The 22,833-nt window shown below is 40.7% G+C and overlaps 1 protein-coding gene across 5 annotated transcripts in view; it reads left to right on the plus strand.

Annotated features, from left to right (window-relative positions):
- Positions 1–22,833, plus strand: part of LMNTD1 (lamin tail domain containing 1) — a 327,152-nt gene that overhangs the window by 230,439 nt on the left and 73,880 nt on the right. For all 5 annotated transcript variants that reach the window (XM_061582240.1, XM_061582244.1, XM_061582242.1 and 2 more), the window contains 3 exons: positions 7,887–8,073; positions 10,345–10,464; positions 17,755–17,960. In XM_061582240.1, the coding sequence (XP_061438224.1) occupies positions 7,887–8,073; positions 10,345–10,464; positions 17,755–17,960 (513 nt within the window). The remainder of the gene's footprint in view (positions 1–7,886; positions 8,074–10,344; positions 10,465–17,754; positions 17,961–22,833) is intronic.

Raw genomic sequence — 22,833 nt, forward strand, 5'->3', positions numbered from 1 at the left:
CACAGATCTGGAACAGATCCAGAAATAAGTTGTGGCAACATCCTGCCCTGATTCCCCCCTCCCATTAAGTCATGTCCATAAGAAAGTTCCCACCTAATAAAGATAAGGACTCCTGTGTTGTAGAATTTTGTAACTCAAAGAAAGGGAGAAAGCTTGCAGGCAAATCAAGGCTGCATATGCACCATACCTTTAAAGCACACTCAAAAGCACATTTTCCCCAATGAATCCTAGAAAGCTGCAGTTTATCCCTCACAGAGCTACAGTCCACACCACCCTTAACAGACTACAGTTCCCAGGATCCTTGGGTGTGTGTGCATATAGTCAGAGCTTGGAAAAGTTGCTATTTTTGAACTACAACTCCCATCAGCCCCAGCCAGCATGGCCACTGGATTGGGCTGATGGGAGCTGTAGTTCAAAAAAGTAACTTTTCCGAGCTCTGCATATAGTGGATAATTCCTTTGAATGTGCTATGAAGGTATGGTGTGTACTCAGCCCAAGTTATTGCTTCCATGCTAGTCTTTGGCAGGTGTCAAGCAGCTTTAACAGAATATTTGCAGTGCTGTTCCTCCAACCTGCCAGCCCTTTTCTGAAGGCTGAATCTTTCTCTCTCCCTCTCTCTTTCTCTCACTCACACACACACATACACACCCCTCCTGCTTGGCAACTGTTATGCACTCCCTCCAGTATCAGAATGTGTGTGTGATTGGCTGGCATAAGGAGTGCTGAGCCAGCACATCTAAAGAACCAGGACTGTCTCTCCCACACACACGCACACGTGTACATCCCCAGACTCTCATTTTAGGGCAGGACTGAAGGCTTTTGAATTATCGTTCCACTCTTCCGATCAGCCACAGGAAAGAATGTTTCGCTGGTCACACAGTTGTTAGTTGCATGGAGGAAACAAGATCTAACTGTACTCTATCTCCCTTGCAATCCTCTCACCAGAGGGTTAAATGAAGTGAATTAATTGAGTCAGTTCTGTGCAATGGCTATTGCTGGCCTGTTTCCTGTGCTACAAGGCTGCAAGTTCTCCTTGGAGTGAAACATCTTTGCCCCTTCTCATTTTCAATTCATCAAAGATACTTCAAATAGAAAGCATACATAGCCTTTCCAGTAAAAAAGAAAAGAAAAAGAGGTGTTTAAAAAGCAAGCAAAAAACCAATGCTTTGCCCATATTGCATCTTTCTCTGATAGCAGGAACAGCCTAGCAAATTTTATATTAAAAAATATAGTCATGAATCTATTTCTAAAGAGTGAATCCCTGGCTGCATATGGGAAATATAAGTGTAACTAAAACACTGCAGGATCGAAGAAACTGCCACCTTCTTTCTGCACTTCTGTGTATTTTGTAAATTGCATTCTGTTTTACACAGAGCGAATTACTTATTTCTTGTCTGAAAGGGGCATGAACAGTCATTAGTTCTGTCAGCTGTAAAAGGCGAGAATGTAATGCAGCTGTCAGTTTCCTTTAAGTGCGCTTGGAAGTTTTATTCTCTCTCATGTGCTATATGGATAGGGAAGAAATTTGATTCAGTTCACATTTAAAGCCAAATTGGTCAAATTTGTACTTTCTGAAACAATATGAGAACCAAAGCACAGTCATCCTTCAAAATTCACACATCCGAGTTTTGCAGTGCAATTCTCCAACCAAACAATATTTACAAAAATGCATAGATAAGAGGAAAGTGTGCTCAGAATGTATTGGTAAAAATAACATGCAAAAACCATGAAATGATGAGAAACGGCTTGCAAAAATGTGTATATTAGTCAAAACCACATACGAAAATGTATTTATTAGGAGTCATTCACACTAAAATGCTGGAGAATTTTCATGAGGATTTTTTTTAAAATCGCAAATCTCTATGCTGATTTTAAAACCAAAACTTTTCATAGAGAGCTATGATTAGAATGTTGGCCTCCGAAGTAGGGTTTAGATTCTTAGGTTCAAATCCCCACTCAGCCAGGCCTTGGTACCTGGGACAAGTCTCCACATAACTTACCTTCCTGTAATGCAGCAAAACTAAAAGAAACACTACTGCCCTGAGCCTAGAGTGTGGGCAGGAATGGGGAACAGACCAGGGCTGACTTATCCATTAGGCACAGTAGGCACAGTGCCTAGTAGGGCCCATGATACTTTTAGTGGCCCACTAAAATGAACTTTTTTTTTTTTACAATAATTTTTATTCAAATTTTCATAAAACATAGAAAACAAAATCATAAAACATTCAAAGACAAAAAACAAAACAAAACAAAAATGATTAAACAATAAAATAAAATAAAATAAAATGTTGACTTCCCATTTGTCACATATCAAATCAGTTATAGGTCTACAATATATAACAATCCTGTCTCTTAAATCATATTATAAAATCACTTTCCTCCCGTAGTTATCTTAATTAATCATCAAATCTCATAAACATTACTTTATTCTTTCCACAAAAAGTCAAAGAGAGGTTTCAATTCTTTAAGAAATATATCTATCAATTTTTCTCCAAATAAACATGTCAATTAATCCATCTCGTTAATAATTATAATAATCTTATTGTCATAACCATAGTCCAAATAAACATTTCGATTAATCCATCTCATCAGAATCTGTTAGGTCCAATAATTTCAATAGCCATTATTCCATTATCCCTATTAGTTCCATCTTCCATCTTCAATAGTCCTGTTAAGTCCAGTAATTTCAGTGTCCAATCTTCCATTATCAGTATTCCATAATAATCTTGCTGTTGTAGCCATAGTCATATAATAAGAGTCTGATGGGAATTTCCTCTATCCCAAATATTTTCTTGCCATCCATTCTGCATAAGTTGCTGAAATACTGTTGTAAAGTCATATCTGTGTTCTTCTTTTTTACAAAATGCACTGGCTCATCTCTTAAGAGTTTTTCCATTGTCACATGGCTGCAGTTAATTCCATAGATTTTCTCTATATCAAGCTCCATCACATCATTCCAGTCCAGAAGATTATCCAAGCCATTGATAACTTTATCTCTAATATCTTCATTAATTTCTTCAGAGATAACGTTAAATTCCAAACAGTAGATTTTATTTCTAAAATCCATAAACTCCAGATCTTTTTCCAATTCCACATTTGTTCCAATCTCCAGGGCTTGTATCTTCCCTTTATTTTTTCTTTTCTCATCTCTGATCTCATTCTCCTCTCTCACAGGGTCCCCTATTTCTTTAAGCTCCTGCATCATTTTGCTCAGTTCAATTTTCAGCTCCTTACTACCCTGTCGCAGGGTTTGTTTCGTTATCTCAATCTCATCCATTATTTTCTGAAACATAATTACTTCCAGATTCTCAGCCACTTTCTTGATTGCCATTTTTAAAACCACGAAAACAAAGCAAAACAAAAATAAAGAAGAACCACTTCTTATTTCAGCAACAATTGGGTTAATATTCCAGGCTTGATGACATCACAGTATAAACAGCAACCTGCCTTATCTCTCTTGTGCAAGAATGCAAAACAAATTTAGTTCCCAGCATCAAAACAGTTAGTGGCGTCGTGAAGAAGCAGATTCGTCAAAATAAAATAAACCAAAAAAAGAATAGTCCCAGACAATATAATATTCCTCGGAATAGAAATCAGGAATAGAAATCCCTCTTCTGTTTATTATCTTTAGAATGCACTTCCAGGACAGCTTTTTGCGACAGAAACAGAGATAAGCTGTTAATTTCGTGAATAACAGAGAAGAGCTATATCTCACCCAGAAGTTGTCCAAAGCCGATCAATCTGACAAATCTCCTTTTGCTGCAACAATTTAAACCAAGTAAAAAAAATAATAGAAAGAAGGGTGCTTGCCTGTTAGTCCGTTCTCTCTTTGAAGAAAAGATAAACGTATCGCTTAAGCAGATAGAGCTTGTTAGAAAGTCCGTCCGGCATTGTTGGCTGGACCTTATCTCATAAATTAATGAAATCCAGTCCTCCCAACAAAAACAGGCTTTGAGGTTGATCTCTACGTTTCTCCCTGCCCGGGAGAAATTTCATCAGTCAAAAAAAAAAAATGTTCTGACTGATTTATATCTGAATAAGCTTCTTTTGAGGCGGGAGCCCGTCCCAAAAGCAGGCACAAGCGAAGTCACCCTTCCCGGAAGTCCGAAAAAAATGAACTTTTAAGGTCAAAGAAAATCTTTTGATTTTTTTTCTCACATCAGAAAAAAGTGAAATTTTTAGAGCCCACGAAAATCTGTTAAATTTTGCTTAAAAAATAAATAAATAAAATGTTGACGTATTTAAAGTTGTATCAAAAATAATTTTTAATATTGTTATTATTATGGAGGAAGGGGCCCACAAAAATCATAATGTGGCCCTGGAACTCCAACTCCCATCAGCCCCAGCCTGCATGGCCAGTGGTCAGGAACTGGAGTCCAGCAACATCTGGACAGCCACAGGTTAGCCATCCCTGGCACTGAGCATGCTAGAGTGTTACCTCGAATGTGGGAAACCCAGGTTCAAGTCACAGTTCAGCTTTGAAATTCACATTGTGGCCTGGGCCAAGCTATTGACTCTTAGCCTAGCTTACTTCACAGGACTGTTGTGTGGTCGTAGATGTTCCTCTCGGGGTTTTTTGTTGTTGTTTTTTAAAAGAAGGATGGGATACAAATGCAGTACATGAAGAAACAATTCTATATAAGATTTTCCCTCCATGTATTTGTGTGTTAGGTAAGTTGTGTTTTCAGGGAATAGGGTTGCAAGTTTGCAACCCAGAGAACTGCATTGTCACTTTAGCTTTTCCACTGAATAAAAAATGTGGTAGCTGTGTTTCTCTATTCCTTTTGTCCTCCCCATTGGCCTACCTATTTGCCATAAATCAGTCAAAGATGGGGAGGGAAAAACAAATTGCCGGGGCTGGGGGGGGGGGAAAGCAGGCTAGAAAAACCTGGGGTGCCTCGTCTTTCAACTCAGTAGGCAACTTAAAGTTCATCTTTATGGCCTCTGTCCAGTCCCACCTTGAGAGCTGTACTCACGCAGCCTGCTGTGGAAATATCTAATGCTCTCTCCTGAGCACAACATGCTCTCCCACTCTCCTCACACATTTATTTAGTAATTTTACCTCACCCTTCAAATGAGTTTTTAGGGCAGCTTATAAAGTCCAAAAATACAACAAAACATACAACAAATGGCAGCAGTAGAATCTAAAAATGTCATTAAACAATCTGAGATTAAAAGATTGGAGGAAATAATAAAAAGGTGCTTGCCTGGTGTAATAAAAAGCAACAAGGTAGGCACCAGGTGAACCTCCATGGGGGGGGGAGAGGATTCCATAGTTGAGACACCACCACAGAAAAGGCCCTTTCCACATTAGCCTCTTGGTATACCTCAGATGGTAGACAGCTGGTATAGCACAGTGGGGTGGAGAGCCTGGCTGGGAGTCCAGAGTCTGTGAGTTCAAATCCCCGCTCATGTCTCTTGGGTGTCAAGGGCCAGCTAAAGATCACCCCCACAGTGAGTGGCTCAGGGGTTATGTGCCCTGCCACCTGTGCAGCCCTGGGCAAGCTGCATAGTCCCAAGGAGCCCAGTTGCCCCCCAGCTGGCAGTTGAGGACAAGGAAGGGGCTGGCTTGAGCAGCCGTGGCAAGCTGAGCAGGCCCTAGTCAGCTGCAGAGGACTAGCCTCAGAGGGAGGCAATGGTAAACCCCCTCTGAATACCGCTTACCATTCATAGGGCCGCCATAAGTCGGGATTGACTTGAAGGCAGTCCATTTCCATTCATACCTCAGATGGTAGGCACCCAAAGAAGGTCCTTCACTGGTTATCTTAGTGTATGTGTGGAGATAACTGTTTTTTTTCCCCATGCCTGTTGGATGGCAGTGACTGACTTACTGTTATGCTTACAGTTGCCAAGTTGTGAGCTGGAATTCCAACCATATTTAACAGCTCCACCACTGTGCAAGGGGATATAGCTGCCATTTCTCCTGGTCCTCCCTTCCCCTAGTCCCATTGACTATTCTGTGCTCCCACCTACTGCAGTACGCAAGATTGTAATTTTGGCATACAGCAGGCAGGGATGGGAGAACAAGACAGGACAAGCTGCACCTCCATCTTATTTTGCAGCAGACAGGCTGTGAAGAGAAGCATGAACTCCATGTTGTTCTTGGAAACTCTACACTCATCAAAGTTTCTTAAATTGTGCTCTGGGGATCATCAGTGATCTCAGGTGCTCCTTCTGAAGTGGTCCCCGAGCACAATGAAAAAAGAAATAAAAATCTGGATGAGATGGATGTTTCCTTGAAGTATCCATGCTATACTGAAGAATCAACCCAATGCTCAGTTTAAAATATTAAATGTGAAACTGAAGAGCAGCTTGCCTCTTCAGCAATACAAGCAGCTCCGCTGGAAACTTAAATAAATACTAGGCCGTGTACATTTCTCTGCCCTGAATGCACATAGGGCTTAGCTGGATCATGTCCACAGAGGACAAATTAAACAGCTGAATTTCCTAAGCATCTTCCCATCTGGTAAAAGCCATAAGCAAGGAAGTAAAATATGATGATCCACTAATCAAACAGAACAACGGTTCTCAATCCACAAAATATAAACTACAAAATTTATTCAGCCTGGTTTTACATTATTCACAGCAATGCGGGTCAAACTGACCGGCACTGTAATCAACAGAGGTACATGCTGGAAAGACATGCAAACTGTTAATTTCATTTGAGCATTTAAGGCAGCAATATATGTCAGTCCGACCTTGGTTGCTGCAAAAGTGCTTTTGGGAAATTCATAATTATAGGCATAGTCACAAATCAGATCAGCAAAAGAGAACAAGGCATGCACAGAACACACCGCAGTCAGTATAAAAACAAAGACCTAATTCTTACACTGTATCAGATGGAAAGTGGAATTGTTGCATTTCTTTAGCTTCCAGTGGTTCTCTAAACACATCCTGTAATAATCATTAATCACTAGTATTATATTGGGGGCTAGGGGAGAAGAACCCTATCAAGTGAGTTGCATTATATGAGTAAAAGTCCAGAGAGACATCTGTGTCTTTCCAGTGTCTGTAGGTGATTGTATCTGTTCTGCCCAGTAGTCCCTCCATTCCTTTTTTTTGGGGGGGGGAAACCAAGAGGCAATGTGGTAAAAGGATTAAGGTTTAATGTACTTGTTTTTTTCCAGAGAGACTCTTGTTTTTCAGAAATGACAGAGCAGAAGCAAAGCAAAGGTTCTGTTTTTCTATGCCCCCCCCCAAAAGGAATGGAGGGACTACTGGGCAGAACAGATACAATCACCTACAGACACTCACAGATTCTCATGTCTCCAGCAGGAACAAAACAAGCAAAGCAGGGAAAGGGAGGGGATATTTCAGATCTCACAGGCTAGGGGCTGTTCACACAATCAGAAGAATCAGTAGTGCTTTTCCTGGCCTTTGCCACACTTCTGGCTGAATGTGAGGAGCAGGATTGCCTCCCAGATTTGGGGAAGGAGGGAAAGGGAGAAAAATGGCCAGCAAAGGGATGGAGCAGGATATGAACTGAGAAATCAGGCTCCAAAGACACACTTAGTTGGTATAGACACCTGCCAGATTACATGTTGCTACCTCCAACCTGTCTCCAATCACTTAAAAGGGTTTTGGGGTACACACTGACTACAGACCATACCTGGCTGGGTGTGCGCTGCTTCTCACCTGGCCAAGCCCAAAGTGAGAATAAAGTGTACCAGCTCTTGGTGGGCCTCCTAGTGAATCTGGCCCCCCATCAAGTGCCTCACTCTGCTATCTTATGGTGCTACCCATTGGGGTTACCCCATGGGTGGAAAAGTTAAGCATAAATAGTAAGACCAATTTCCCGGTACTAGGAGTTCCAATATAATAATACAGAGTTGTTCAAAGGAGCCTGAGAAACATTTAACCCAGTTTTCTTCTCTTTTATTTTTTAGTGCTGTTGGAAACCTTAAAATTGTTGAAATTCATCCACGTGGCCATTATGTAAAGATACTTAACAGTTCTCCTGATAAAGAAGAGGGCATTGGAGATCATACACTCCAGCAGAACTTCAGTGGCCACCCAATAGCGATCTTCAAATTCCCCCCAGCGATCAGAATGAAGGCTAATTCTTTAGTAACAGTGAGTGAAATTAAAAAGTAGGAAAAAGTCTGTTGCTATCATGCAAAATAGTCTCCATCCAGTCTGCCAGTACTTTACATATCAAATGTCGGCAACCTTGCTTATACTGGATATTAAGATGTCTCGCTGTCCAAATTGAAAAGATATAATTGAAAAAATGAAAATTCATTACATAAAACTGCCCTTCTAAAACTTGCTTCCCTGTTGGTGTTCACATAAATCCTGCAGCAAACTGGATGGAGATAGCATAGGCAAATACGATTTCTAAGCAGTCCTGAATGTATCTTTTATCATAATAATGTCAATTTTTTCTATTTACGAAAAGTAAATAATTCAATAATGTCTGTGTGACTGAGGCCCAAACTACACATTGCATGCCAATGCATGTTATCCTAGCCTAAAGGCTTACTTAGATAAGGAAAAGCCTTGTGTTTATTTTCTTTCTGAACCCAGGACTGTATCTTTCATGATGGGAGCTGGAGGAAAAGAGACCAGGAGAGGAGTTGAAAAAGCAGATATCCTGGCATTGGTTATCTAATTAGTAGGGCATGTTGTTGCACACTTCCAGCCCCAATTTCACTTTGAATGGAGAGGTAGAACCTGTGTAAATGTGATTGATCAAAAGGAGGAGGAATTTTGAGTTAAGCCAATCCCTGCTTTTATAAAAACCAAGAGACTTAAATATACTTTGTGTGAATGTCTGAGTCGCCACACCAGTGGAATAATGGAGAAACTTGTAGAATGTCCTGCTACAGTATTCATTATTCAGAACTGATCATATGGTGTGAGATTCCTTTTTCTATCATTTTGGCTTCTTGTTTTTCCCCACCTGCCATATCTTTTTCTCTGAATAATAGGAACTTACAGTTTACAGGATTGGTTTTATTTTTTAAGAAAAGAAACTCTGGAGACCTTTAGGCAACAACTATTATCCATGATACTGCTGTGGTAGCAGCCAAAATCCCTTCTGAACCAAAGTAAGGCATATTACAGTGTAGTTGGGAGCTATATGCAAAACTGGAATGCTTAAGCATCCACAGTATGTTTGCAACAGAGGAGGAAGAGGACAAAACAAAACTTGGCCACTCCCATTACCTCATTGGCCACACTCCCATAGCAGCCCTCCCAGGTCTAGGGGGGATGGGCAATTAACTACCTAATTTGCACTTGAAAAGGAATGTAAACAGGCAATCATTACAGGGTTCAGAATAAAGTGATAACAGTAGAGGAGAACTCATGAATAAATAGCAATTATAATATCAAAAATTCTCTGCAAAGCAATCAGAGCAGATCAAAAAAAGGATAGTGAAGGAAAAAGGAATTAGATCATTTACAGCCACACTTAAATATGAAACATTAAAAAAGGAGAAAATTCCATCCCTAGTCCGCAGCCTCAGGCCCCCCTCAAACTGTTGGAAAATTCCTTGGGGTCCTGGAGAGTATTCATGAGAATGGCTCTCCTAACTTCACCCATATATAGGATGAAGAATTTTGAGTGCAGCTACCCATTCATTCCACTATAATTTAATATTAATAGCCTATAATTTAATATTAATATTAGGAGCCACCCTGGGCTCCTGCTGGGAGGAAGGGAGGGATATAAATCAAATAATAAATAATAAAATTAATATTGCAGAAGGAAGCCCTGGGTTTGGCTCTTCCCCCTTCCAGATCTCCTCTCTTGGCCCATTGCTTCCTTCATCCATCAATATGAACCAACTAACAATAGAACTTTGTGTAGCATTAAGTGCGCCAAAATTTATCAGAAGACCGTTTTCTGAAAAACTGAGGTTTTTTTCACCCCTACCCAAACTGTTGAAGAATTCTACTGCCATAGTGTTTTATACAGACATGTTTATGTTTTTGTTTTGATTGCTGGGCCGGAAGATTGAATTCCATACCAAGATTACACTGATAGTTATTGAGACAAGATGCTGTTACCAAATACTGCTGCAGAAGCCTGTTTTTCACGCTTTCTACTGCCAGGGAACCTTTCTTATGCCTATGCATCTGTGAAGAACTCCTGTGTGTCCATCACAGAATCCCTCCATGTCATAGAAAGTTCTACGGCATGTTCCAGAGCATATACTTGGCACATGTGAACATTTCCCTAGTGCAAGTTAAGAGTGTATCCTAGAATGCGCCCAACACTCTAATACCGTGTGCTTTGGAGGGGGAAGTACTGTCATTCGACAAATCTATTGTTTTGTTGTGGAAGAATCTTAAACGTAATTATGCAGTATCTGAGAGCTTCCTGTTTTGTTTTTGCAGATATGGGCTGCAGAGTCTAAAAAACCTCATAAACCTCCAACAGAATATCTCTGGAAGGACCTAGACAAGTTTCAACCAGGTCCAGAGTGCACCACCATCCTTTGCAATTCCACTGGGCAGGTAGTTCTGACATCTACCTCCTGTTTGTGATATAGTACACTGGAACTGCCTCAGATTTGCCTTTCTTTAATTAGGTCACATTGTTCTAAACCTTAATAAGAGATAAGGCTTACAGCTCACATCCTCGTCCCAGATTCCAAAAGGTATGTTCAGTATGACAAAAGAAGCCCATATGAAAACAGTTGAGATCCCCCTACAAGAATGTAAATGGAGAAACACTGATTGCATGGAGATATGTGGTCACATTAGAAGGCCTGCAACTTCATCAGGCCATGTATCTATGTTGCTTTCAGGTTCAGAGAATTAATTGTGAACTGCACACCCCAGCCTCCAGACTCTCTGCTCCCTGTCTTCCTTGTCTAGAGAGGAAAAGTCCTGCTCTAGACCCATCTTAAGAGCCCTCGCCAGATGTAGCCAAGGATCCACAAATAAAAACACTCTTCGGATTCTTGAACTGATATCTTCAGACTTTTCTTCTGCAGCTGCCAAAAAAAGCCATCAAAGCAATCTAATTAGTGGGTCTGTGGCTATTACTTTTGGTCACCATTAAGTCTTGGTCAGAATGTGTTTATTTCATTTACAATTGTGCCTTTCCTCCATGGAACTTAAGGATGCATATGTAGAATTTCCAATGTATTATCTTTCTCACAACAACTCTGCCAGGTAAGTTAATAGTGGGTGGTCCAGGTTCATTTGATGAGCTTCATTGCCAAGAAGGCATTTGAACACATAGTACAACACCCTAGCCTAGCCAGTAGATCTTTGCAGGTTTCAAAAATGAAGAATTCCATATTCCTTTAAGCTGGTGGTTTTAAAAGTCCTATCCTCAGTGAAACTTTTCCACACAGATTTGCCTGCTGATAACTTCCTGTATGTTTGCAGGGGAATCCATTCATATTTGCTAAAGCTTCTGAGAGTCACTCTTAAGAATGCACTCTGTGTGGGGCGCCAGCAAGGCTTATTGGACCTTGCTCTGTTCACCCCACAGAAACTAAGTGTGTGTCCCAGAAAGCACCTAACACTCTGCCACTTCACTTTCCAGGCAAAGATTGATAATTGGAGACAAGCTGCAAGCTGTCTGCCAGTAGCTTTTCTGCCCCCAATAAACTCCTGGGAAGCTTCTGAGAACCCTGTTTGAAAACCTCTGCTAATCTAAATTATTTGCTGTTTGACTCTAAATTATTTGCTGTTTGCTACTGGGCCAAGCTCAAGAATCTAGTTTTGGTGTACAAACCCCTATGCAGCTTGGGACCAGGATACTTGAAAGACTGTCTTACCCCTTATATACCCAATTGATCACTGCGCTCTGCAGGTGAGGGCCTCCTGCAAATACCATCTTAATCAGGAGATCCATTCTGCACAACATAGGAAGCAGACCGTTAGTGTTGTGGCACTGACGCTTTGGAATTCCCTCCCCTTAAATATTAGACAGGTGCCATTTCCGTTATCTTTTTGGCACCTATTGAAGACCTTCCTCTTTCGACAAACATTTATAGTAGGGACCTTATCCCAGTCTGCGTCTGTGCAGGAATTGCTTTTTAAAAAGATTTCTTTTTAAAAAAAAATTGAGATGTTTTTAAGATGTTTTATTTTAAGATGTTTTTAAAGATTTTTTTTTAATATGTTTTAAAGTCTTTTTTTTTACGATGTCTGAAAGTGCTTTTAGTGTTTTTGTTTGCTACCCTGAGCTCCTTCTGGGAGGAAGGGAAGGATAACAACAACAACAACAACAACAGTTATTAAATGCACTCCTTTCATTTTCCCTCCACTCCCTGATTATAACACGGATTACATTTATTTATTTATTTATGTCATTTCTATACCGCTATACATCTACAGCATAAGTATTTGTTTTAAATTAAATATTCAGTGCAGTTCTCTTACATACCAAAACAAAGATTTTATTAATGGAAACACTGGTAAAAAAAAATTAAGTCTCTTATTTGTGATCAGTGTTTTAAGGATGTCTTGCTGGAAATGTAAAGCTGAGCTGTTTGTTTTTGTCTCGTGACATTTTTCAGTACTTTCTCACCATTTGTAGCAAGATGTTTTGCTGAAAACCTCTGGGTCTCAAAACGATGTCAAAGTGGAGTGCTAGCCCCTGCACAATATAGGGAACATCCTGTCTCAAGTGGCAAACTGACAAACTTTGCTCCCACCCTCTAGTCACCTCCTGGCTCCTCATCTCCTGCTTTGATAAGTGTGGTGCTAGTGTCTCAGAGGAGTCAGTAAGGTCTCTGTAGGGTGACATGAGCCATTTTAGGATGCAAGCAAAATCTTAAGAGACTCTTTGTGAGACAGCTTCTCAAGGTCTACCTAGTAGCATCCACTCCATTAGCCTGCAGGGCAGAGAAAAGGAGGAGAAAAACAAGGCCATTCCATTATTACTGCCAGCTGCCTTTAGCCCTCCCTCAGCTATCACTTTGTGGCAGTATTCCATCGGCCACCAGATGGAATTTACAAATTGAATTAGACTGCTTTAATACCAGAGCTTGGAAGATTACTTTTGTTGTTGTTGTTATGTGCCTTCAAGTCGATTACGACTTATGGCGACCCTATGAATCAGTGACCTCCAACAGCATCTGTCATGAACCACCCTGTTCAGATCTTATAAGTTCAGGTCTGTGGCTTCCTTTATGGAATTAATCCATCTCTTCTTTGGCCCTCTTTTTATACTCCCTTCTGTTTTTCCCAGCGTCATTGTCTTTTCTAATGAATCATGTCTTCTCATTATGTGTCCAGAGTATGATAACCTCAGTTTCATCATTTTAGCTTCTATTGATAGTTCTGGTTTAATTTGTTCTAACACCCAATTATTAGTCTTTTTCATGGTCTATGGTATCCGCAAAGCTCTCCTCCAACGCCACATTTCAAATGAGTGGATTTTTCTCTTATCTGCTTTTTTCACTGTCCAACTTTCACATCCATACATAGAGATTGGGAATACCATGGTCTGAATGATCCTGACTTTAGTGCTCAGTGATACATCTTTGCATTTGAGGACCTTTTCTAGTTCTCTCATAGCTGCCCTCCTCAGTCCTAGCCTACTTCTGATTTCATGACTATTGTCTCCATTTTGGTTAATGACTGTGCCAAGGTATTGATAATCCTTGACAAGTGCAATGTCCTCATTGTCAACTTTAAAGTTACATAAATCTTCTCTTGTCATTATTTTAGTCTTTTTGACGTTGAGCTGTAGTCCTGCTTTTGTGCTTTCCTCTTTAACTTTCATCAGCATTCATTTCAAATCATTACTGGTTTCTGCTAGCAGTATGGTATTGTCTGCATATCTTAAATTATTGATATTTCTCCCTCCAGTTTTTACACCTCCTTCATCTTGCTCCAATCCTGCTTACCATATGATATGTTCTGCATATAGATTAAACAAATAGAGTGATAAAATATACCCGTCTCACACCCTCTCCGATTGGGAACCAATCGGTTTCTCCATATTCTGTCCTTACAGTAGCCTCTTGTGCAAAGTATAGGTTGTGCATCAGGACAATCAGATGCTGTGGCACCCACATTTCTTTTAAAGCATCCCATCGTTTTTTATGATCTACACAGTCAAAGGCTTTGCTGTAATCTATAAAGCACAGGCTGATTTTCTTCTGAAATTCCTTGGTCCGTTCCATTATCCAATGTATGTTTGCGATATGATCTCTGCTGCCTCTTCCCTTTCTAAATCCAGCTTGGATGTCTGGCATTTGTCGCTCCATATATAGTAAGAGCCTTTGTTGTAGAATCTTGAGCATTACTTTACTTGCATGGGATATTAAGGCAATAGTTAGATAATTACTGCATTCCCTGGGATCCCTCTTCTTTGAAATTAGGATGTATATGGAACGCTTCCAGTCTGTGGGCCATTGTTTAGTTTTCCATATTTGTTGACAACGTTTTGTCAAACTTTGGACAGATTCATTCTCAGTAGCTTGTAGCAACTCTATTGGTATGCCGTCTGTTCCTGGTGATTTGTTTCTTCCAAGTATTTTAAGAGCAGCTTTCACCTCACATTCTAAAATTTCTGGTTCTTCATCATACGGTTCCTCCGTGAATGAATCTGTCATCCTTGCATCTCTTTTATAGAATTCTTCAGTGTATTGCTTCCTTTTATTTCATCTCGGTCAGTCAGGGTGTTCATCTGTTGATTATTCAGCATCCCTACTCTTGGTTTACATTTCTCTTTCCTTTCTTTAATCTTTTGGAATAGGGCTCTTGTTCTTCCTTTTTTCTTGTCCTCCTTTATTTCTATACAATAACTATTGTAATAGTTCTCTTTGTCCCTACGTACTAGATGCTGTATTGTTGCATTTAGGGTTCTGACCGTGTTTCTGTCTCCTTTTGCTTTTGCTTTCCTTCTCTTTTTAATCATTTTAAGAGTTTCTTCAGTCATCCATTGAGGTCTTTCTCTCTTTTTAACTAGAGGTATTGTCTTTTTGCATCCTTCCCTGATAATGTCTCTGACTTCACTCCATAGTTCTTCTGGTTCTCTGTCAACTAAGTTTAAAGCCTCAAATCTGTTCCTTATTTGATCTTTATATTCTTCTGGGATGTTATTTAAATTGTATTTTGGCATTATGATTGCTTTGTTCTTCTTCTTTAGCTTTACTCTGGTTTTCAATATTACCACTTCATGATCTATACCGTAGTCTGCTCCTGGTGTTGTTTTTGCAGAAGGTATGGAACTTCTCCATCTTCTGCTACCAATTATATAATCAATTTGATTTCTATATTGACCATTTGGTGATGTCCATGTGTACAGTCATCTTTTCAGTTGCTCAAAAAATGTGTTCGCAAGAAACATATTATTGGCTTCACAGAATTCAATAAGTCTTTCTACTGCTTCATTTCTGTCTCCTAAGATTACTTTTAAAAAGTAATAAAAGTAGTAATTACTTTTTAAAAGTAGTAATTACCATTACAATTACAATTGCTGTGAAAGTAACTGATTACTTTTTCTCAGAAGTAATAACTACAATTACATTTTAGTTCCTTTTTAAAAAAAATGCCTACAAGTTGCTGGCCTTGGCTGCTGCATATCTAAGTAGCCTAAAACAACATTAACAATAAACACACACATACAGAAGTAGAAGAATAATTTTTTTTTATCCATAAGATAGCAATGGTGGTCTCTCCGCTGGTAAGGGAGGTGGGGAGGGAGGCAGAGGCCACTACCCAGATCTTTGCATGTCAAACCAAGTGCACCCCCCCACTCAGCAAGCAAGCATAATCTCTCTCATTTAACCACCTGCCGGACCCTGCCCTGCCACCAACTAAGTGACACTCACCCAAGCAAACATTTTCCTCTGAGATGCAAAAAAGTTAAAATACTGCAAAGGCAGCACAGTAGCCAGAGAGGGTGGTAGAGGCCACTTTGTGTGCCAAGGGCAAACACAGTATACACACACACACACACACACACGTTGTCATCTTGCACCTGCACAGTTCTTTATCTCCATTTTGCTGCTGCTTCCTTCTCCTCCTTTATGCACGTTCTTGCCCTCCGGCTCCTTTTTCCCTCTACTCCATTCTTCACCACCACCACCCATTTTTTTTAAACAATTGTTTTCTCCGCTTCACCCTGTCTCACTCTCCACCTCCTCCCTCGTCACCTCTTGCCCATCCACAGAGCACAAGGGAAGAGCAACGCTGCACAGAAGCCCAATTTGAAGCACATGATTTTCATCCACAAATCAGAGGAACAGAAGACTTCCCCTGCTTCCCACCCAAGTAATGCCCAAAAGTAATGCTCGAAATGTTACAATTACTCCACAAAAGTAATAAAATTACTCCTAGTTTTGTTACAATCAAAATGTAAAGGAATTACCCACTCGTTCCTCAAAAAAGTGATAAATTACAAGTAATTCGTTACGTGTAACAAATTATTTCCAAGCTCATACCTAATGGCTGCAGGTGTTGTTTTGAGTGTTCTGCTAGTTCTGATATTTTATGGGCATTTTATAGCTATATTTGATTATATATTGATTATGTTTTATTTGTGGAATATATTTCATTATTTTACATTTTATTGTACATCGCCCTGGGCTCCCTTGGAAGGAAGGGTTATTTGGAAATGCAATTAATAATGTATTAATTTAGTACCTGAAGTTTTGCCATCCTAGCTGATCATTAAAAGAACTGTAACTTTCAGATCTGGTACCTGAGGTTGCTTTCCCCCCTCTTCCCTCCCCATCTCCTTTTTCTTAGGTCATTTACATTGTAAACCTGGGGGCAGGGACTGTCTTGCTACTAATTTTTGTATAACGTCCTGAGGTCCTTTTCAGCTAAAGAGTGGGATAAAAATGCTTTTGAATGATCTAACAAATGAATAATACATGTACTGTTGTCTGCCTGGGCAGAGGTTACATGAATGGAGCCTGGGCTAATCAGGAGCCTCCACTGTTCAGCTGTAGCATGACAGCAAGGATTGTCCAATGAACAGCACTTAGATGCCAATGGGGCTGCCTGGGGAAGGGCACTGTCATGTGGGCCATGAGGCTGTGGGGTGAGGGCAAGAAAGGAAGGGGAAAAGACTAAATGTGAACCCACCCACAGACCCAGTGGAAGTGGCAGGCATGCGCATGGAGACAGCCCACCATCTCTGTGGTTCAGGGAGAATTATTTCCTTGATGGCCTGGATTACCAAGCATCTCTTTGAAGCCTGTGGTGAAAAGCAGCTTTAAGAAAGGGAGCAGGAGGCCATGGAGGCTTATCCTACTCCTTCCCCACTGCATGGGAAGATGAGGGGGGGGCTCAAGAAGCATGTACAAACATGACTATACCAGGGTCAGGTGTGCAGATCATGCATATATTAGTTTACAAATTTTAAATAAATTATGTTAGGGGAAATTGTTTTGCAAAAATGTGTATATTGGGGGAACTTGAATACAAAAATGTGTATGTTCGGAGAAATAAAGTGCTGATAAATTTTCCTAAGGACATTTAAAAAAAACAAAAAACAACGAGCTGATGTGGAAATGTAGAGAACTGAACTTGAGATTGGAAACATGAACAACTGAAAGCAACAAATTCACCCATCCCTAACAATGGGCTATGCTTTCTTCTCCTGTGACACCCTATTTTGCATAGAAACCCTCAGAAATTAAATATATTTCCAATCCTTTTACTTTGTCCATGAAAAAAATGTAGTTGAACTAGCAGCTTGCAACCTGAAAAACACTTGTATGCCTTTAAATCCGCTGATATTCTGCAGGTGGCAGCCTGACAATCCTAAAAACAGTTTATTTCAACATGAAATGCATCACTGAAGTTTTTCTCTCCCCCTTCTAGGCCGTTGCTTGGTTCACTCCCATCAATTGGAGCAAAAAGCAAACAAAGGAGGATCAAGAGGATGGCCAAAACTACAGAAACTTAATACAGCCTATTATAGGAGTACACCAGCAAAAAGACCGATGGGAAGCTAGAACATTTGATAAGTGGCAGGGAACTATCAGCCCAAACCTTAATGAGACAAATGAACCAGAAATCATTCTAAGGTATTGCTCCTGAATAATTTTTCATTATTTATGTAAGGGTCCATGTTAGATTCAATCCTATGCTTATTGAGGCCTATTTGGAAGTCTGAGGTGACATCTATGAGGAATCTGGCGGGCCCTGGAGTAGAACCCAGGTCAGTGGATCTGCCTTGCTCCCTTTGGCACATCAGAATCCAGAGAGAGCCGACCTTCTCCTAGCTACCCCCTGGTCAAGGCTGGGATATCATATCTACCTCTTCTGTATAGGTAGTAAAGATACAGTATGGGAAACCTGGATCTCATGAATCTCCCAGACTCACCCTTAGATCCTTATAGAGAAATGCCAGCAAAGAGCCTAGGCAGATATCAGTACTTACACTGAACATTAAAATGGTTTATTTAATGTAATACCTTGCTCTTTCTTAGTAATCTCAGAGTGGCTTATGTGAGACTTTCAGTGGCCATCCCTCTTGGCTCTCATACACAGTCTTGCGTCCATTTGGCTCCAACAGTGTTCTAGCAGTAGGTGCTCCCAGACTTCTCACAGTAATAGAACACTGAAAGAATTAAGTCTGGATTACGCCACAGTTCAGAGAAGGAGCCAGATGACCCACCTCTCTCATGAATACTTTAAGCCAGGGGTCACAAACCTTTTTGGGCCACTGGGCACATTTGGAATTTTGAGAAAAGTGCCCTGGGTCACAAAAAAGTCACAAAATGACTGCTGTGGAGGTGTGGCATAACACCACATCTTAAACTTCAGAAAAAGAGACAGGGCCACAAAATGGTTTGAGCATGTCCCCCATCATTGAGGAAAAAAACACCTATATCTGTCGTGCGTGCGTATAGATATCACACAAGTAAGAAATTCTGGTGTCGAATAGATCCAGTGAATAAGCCAGGCCAGGCAAGTTTCTTGTAAGAGTCTTTACTGACAAAATACAAAACACAGTTCTCTCACTCCAAACGACTTTCCCCCACACCAGAGCTTCTGCGAGAGCAGCTTCTTATCTTCCAGGTTGCCCTTGCCAACCACCTGCTGGCCTTGAGGAACCTGGCAACCCCTCTGCTCTGCTTAACTCTTTTGCTTCAGGTTTCCTTCTCTCACTGAAAACCCTGTCTGTGAGTCTCATAACTTGCTTTACTGAACAACAGCCCCCACCTGAGACTCACAGATTACAAAACTACATGTTCATTGTTACATTTTAAACCAGAAACTAATAACACATCTGTCAATATAGTTCTCAAATTACTTAACTTGAGCGTGCCTCTTGCAATTGCGTCCTGAGTCGATCCGTCAGCCAGATAAATCTTCTCTTGCACTGGCTTTGATGTGTAAAATAAACTAGAGTCTGTGATCAGGCAATTAGATGCTCCGCTGTCGAGAAGCCATTTAGAGTTAATTAGTTTATTGTCCACCTTAGCAATAAAGTTCACGCTTGGTTTCCGACATCCAAAGTCCCTGTTATTTCTCTTCTTACTTAAACAATGTCTCTGTATATGTCCCCGGGACCCACAAAAATAACATATTTTATTCTCTTGCCTGTTTCTTTGATATTGTTGTTGTTGTACAGCCTCAGTCTCTTTTAACTCAGTCCTCTTACTCTCTTGTCTCCCGTTCCAATCTTGGTGAAGTTTCTGCTCTACAAAGTCCAGAGATAAAGTTCCGTCTGGTAAAGTCTCCAAACTAGAGACCAGTACATCCCATTTTCGATCAAATGAAGATAACAGTATATAGACCATCTGAATGTCACTATGATGTACTCCTCTATCTTGAAGTTCAGCAAATAATCTACGAAATTCAGCCAGATGCTGTCATAGTCACTTCATCTGTAAAACGCATCTGATAAAGCTTCCGCGCTAAACACAGCCGGCTCCCTGCGGTTTGCTGCACATGAGTGTCTCTTAGCTTCTCCCACATTTGATTAGCTGTCGGCTCATTACTCACCAGCAACAGTTGAGAATCAGACAGCCCCAGAGTAATAAAAGCCTTCGCTTTCTCGTCTTTCTTCGTCCACGCTGCTGAAGGAGCTGCCGGAGGGGGGTTTTCTACGACATCATTCAAATCTTCTTTAATCAGAACTGCTCTCATTCTCCATTTCCAGCTGGAGTGGTTTACAGCATTCAGTCTCTCCATCGGCATCCCGGATGACAGGTTTACAGCCATGTTGTCCACTCTTTACTTGCCTCTTTCTTGCACTTTCTTTTCTCCACAGCAACGTCACGTAAACGACCCTTGAACCCCTTACTTTGTATGATAAGCTGGGCCCATAACCCCTGTCGATGTGTGCGTATAGATATCACACAAGTAAGAAATTCTGGTGTCGAATAGATCCAGTGAATAAGCCAGGCCAGGCAAGTTTCTTGTAAGAGTCTTTACTGACAAAATACAAAACACAGTTCTCTCACTCCAAACGACTTTCCCCCACACCAGAGCTTCTGCGAGAGCAGCTTCTTATCTTACCACTGCACTCGCTCACTGAGAGAAGCTTTTTGCACCTCTTCTCTATTCAGAAGGGAGGGTGGGCATCCAATCCTAGCATCTAATGAAATATGGGCATGTTTAAGGAGACGAGTTCAGTGTAGACGTGGCTGAGAAAATGCAAATGGAATTGAGCAGGGAGAGCAGAGAGTCTCTTTTGCGTTGTGAATTTTTGATGGGATGTTTACTGAGACTTTTTCATGGGTGCTACAGGAAGTACTGGCAGGCACACTGGCCCTGTGGGTACTGAGTTGGTGACTCCAGATTTAAGCAGTCAGCCCAGAATCAGCCAATGCTGGTACAATAGTTTATCACTCCAGCTCTCCGGGTACCTGTTTTCCCTTGGCCATGTGCCCCAGTTCCTGCCTCTCCACTGTATTGTGCATGGATTTATAGTCAGCTTTCCTCTCTGGGTCTCAACTCATGCTTAAGGCCAAAGCTGGACATTTTAGCAACATGCTGGGCATTATGTGCATATGATGCTTTTGCAATGTAAGTGTCTTGCAGTTTAGAAATATGCTATCATATTTGAAGCTAATAAGGGTTCATGCACAATCATTCCTGTATTTATTTATTTTGAATATGTCATCTTCAGTTAAACCTGCCAGGGTGGTGTGCAATAAAATATAACAGAATCGAAAATATAATAATCAGTAAAAACAGTGAATATAAAAAAGAAACTATGATAAAACAGCAGAAGTACCAGTTAGAATACAACCACAATACAGCAGAACAGATAAAATCTTAATAAAGGTTAGATTTGGGGCCTTGTGGCAGAGAAGGAGGAAGGTGACAGTACAGAGCACTTTGTTAGCATCCTGAAGCTTTTTGCAAGCATTCACAATAAATGCTCACCAAAAACCTACGCCTTTGTGAATATTCCGTGGGACGCTGGCAGAGACTCAAGTCCTTGTGAAGACTCAACCCCTTTGGGGGTGAGCGGCAGGATGCTTAACCATCCCTAGGTCAGAAGCGAATTTTTTGTGGTCAAAGATGGGGCGGTGATTGGATTCTGGAGCAGAAGGATGGGCTGGTGGTAGCAGGGCAAGGCTATACTGCACTTTCCTCCAGTGGCAAGCTACTCAGACAGAGCAGCTGACTTAGAAGGGCCTAGTGAGTCAGCAGACAATATCCAAGCTGGTTCTGAAACCTAGAGAGCACCCTTGATGCACAGACCTTATTATGGTTTGGTTTGTTGCACTGGTGGTGCAGGAAGTAAGATGCTGAAGCCTAGCTGCTGGGACCCCTACTCTATCCCTGATCTTTTACAAAACACATTATATTTATTTATTCATCTCATTCAATTTATACCCTGCCCATCCTCCCAAGGCCAGGGTGGCATTAGGCCCCACAACAGAAATTTGAAGTACTTTCTTTTTTCTCTTCTGGAGATCTCTTGAGTCTCAGACTCCAGAATGCATTACAGAACCCTTTGCAATGTACAAATTTTTCACTGAAAGTGTGCAGGGGTTACTCAGCAGACAAATCAGTAGTCTATGGAGAACGGGGACAGGGGTTGAAAATTACTGCCTAACACATCTTTTTGGATTTTGCACTGTAGAGTGGAACGCAAAGGCATGCAATTTCAATACAAGTCAAACTAGCAAAGTGTTTGGAATTCTGCTGGCAGAATAGAATTATATTCCTTTAATTTAAAGCAATTTGGCTGGGTAAAGCTGCCTGCCTGCAAATTCTTAGCTGCCCCTTTGCTAAAACATCATCTTCCCAAGGTGTATTCTGAAGGATACTGAATGCTCAGAAAATGGAATTGTAGGTGCCTTGCAAGATTAAATAAGTATGCTATGGTCTAGATCTCTCTGAGCAGAGCCAGAGACGCTACAGAAGGTGCAAAGTCTTCCTTTTAAAAAGTGAAAGTCTTGCCTACATGAGGAAGCTAAAACTCTGGTTAAAGAAATGCAAGTTGACAATAAAAGAAAGAAACGTAGCCAAGAATAGGAGGACCACAGTAGCCTTCTACACATGTGTAACGCATGAAGAGGGCTGACGTTAAGCTTAAAAGTAACATTGTTTAAAACAGGTGTGGGAAACCTTTGGCAAACATGGCCAATGGCCAGGTATGATGGAAATTGTAGTTCAATAACATCTGGAAAGCCAAAGGTTCCCCACACCCGATTTAAAATATTTAAATGCATCAGAATATTGATGTTCAGGATCTCATATATTTTTTAAAAAAGTAATAGCACCTGTGATGAGACCAGATTGGATCTAGATCACAGCAGTCAGGGAGAAGTGGATTTAATTCCCCCCTCCCTTCTGTTTTTTGAGTTAAAATTGCTTCCCTGAAGCTGCTATATGCCTTTCAGGACAAAACATGCAATGATCTTATGGTTACCTGTGAGTTTTCCTCCATGGCGAAGTAGTTTCAGAGGGAGGGATTTTAAATAAGACAAC

This window comes from Rhineura floridana, chromosome 8 (assembly GCF_030035675.1).
Source record: "Rhineura floridana isolate rRhiFlo1 chromosome 8, rRhiFlo1.hap2, whole genome shotgun sequence".
NCBI lineage: Eukaryota > Metazoa > Chordata > Lepidosauria > Squamata > Rhineuridae > Rhineura > Rhineura floridana.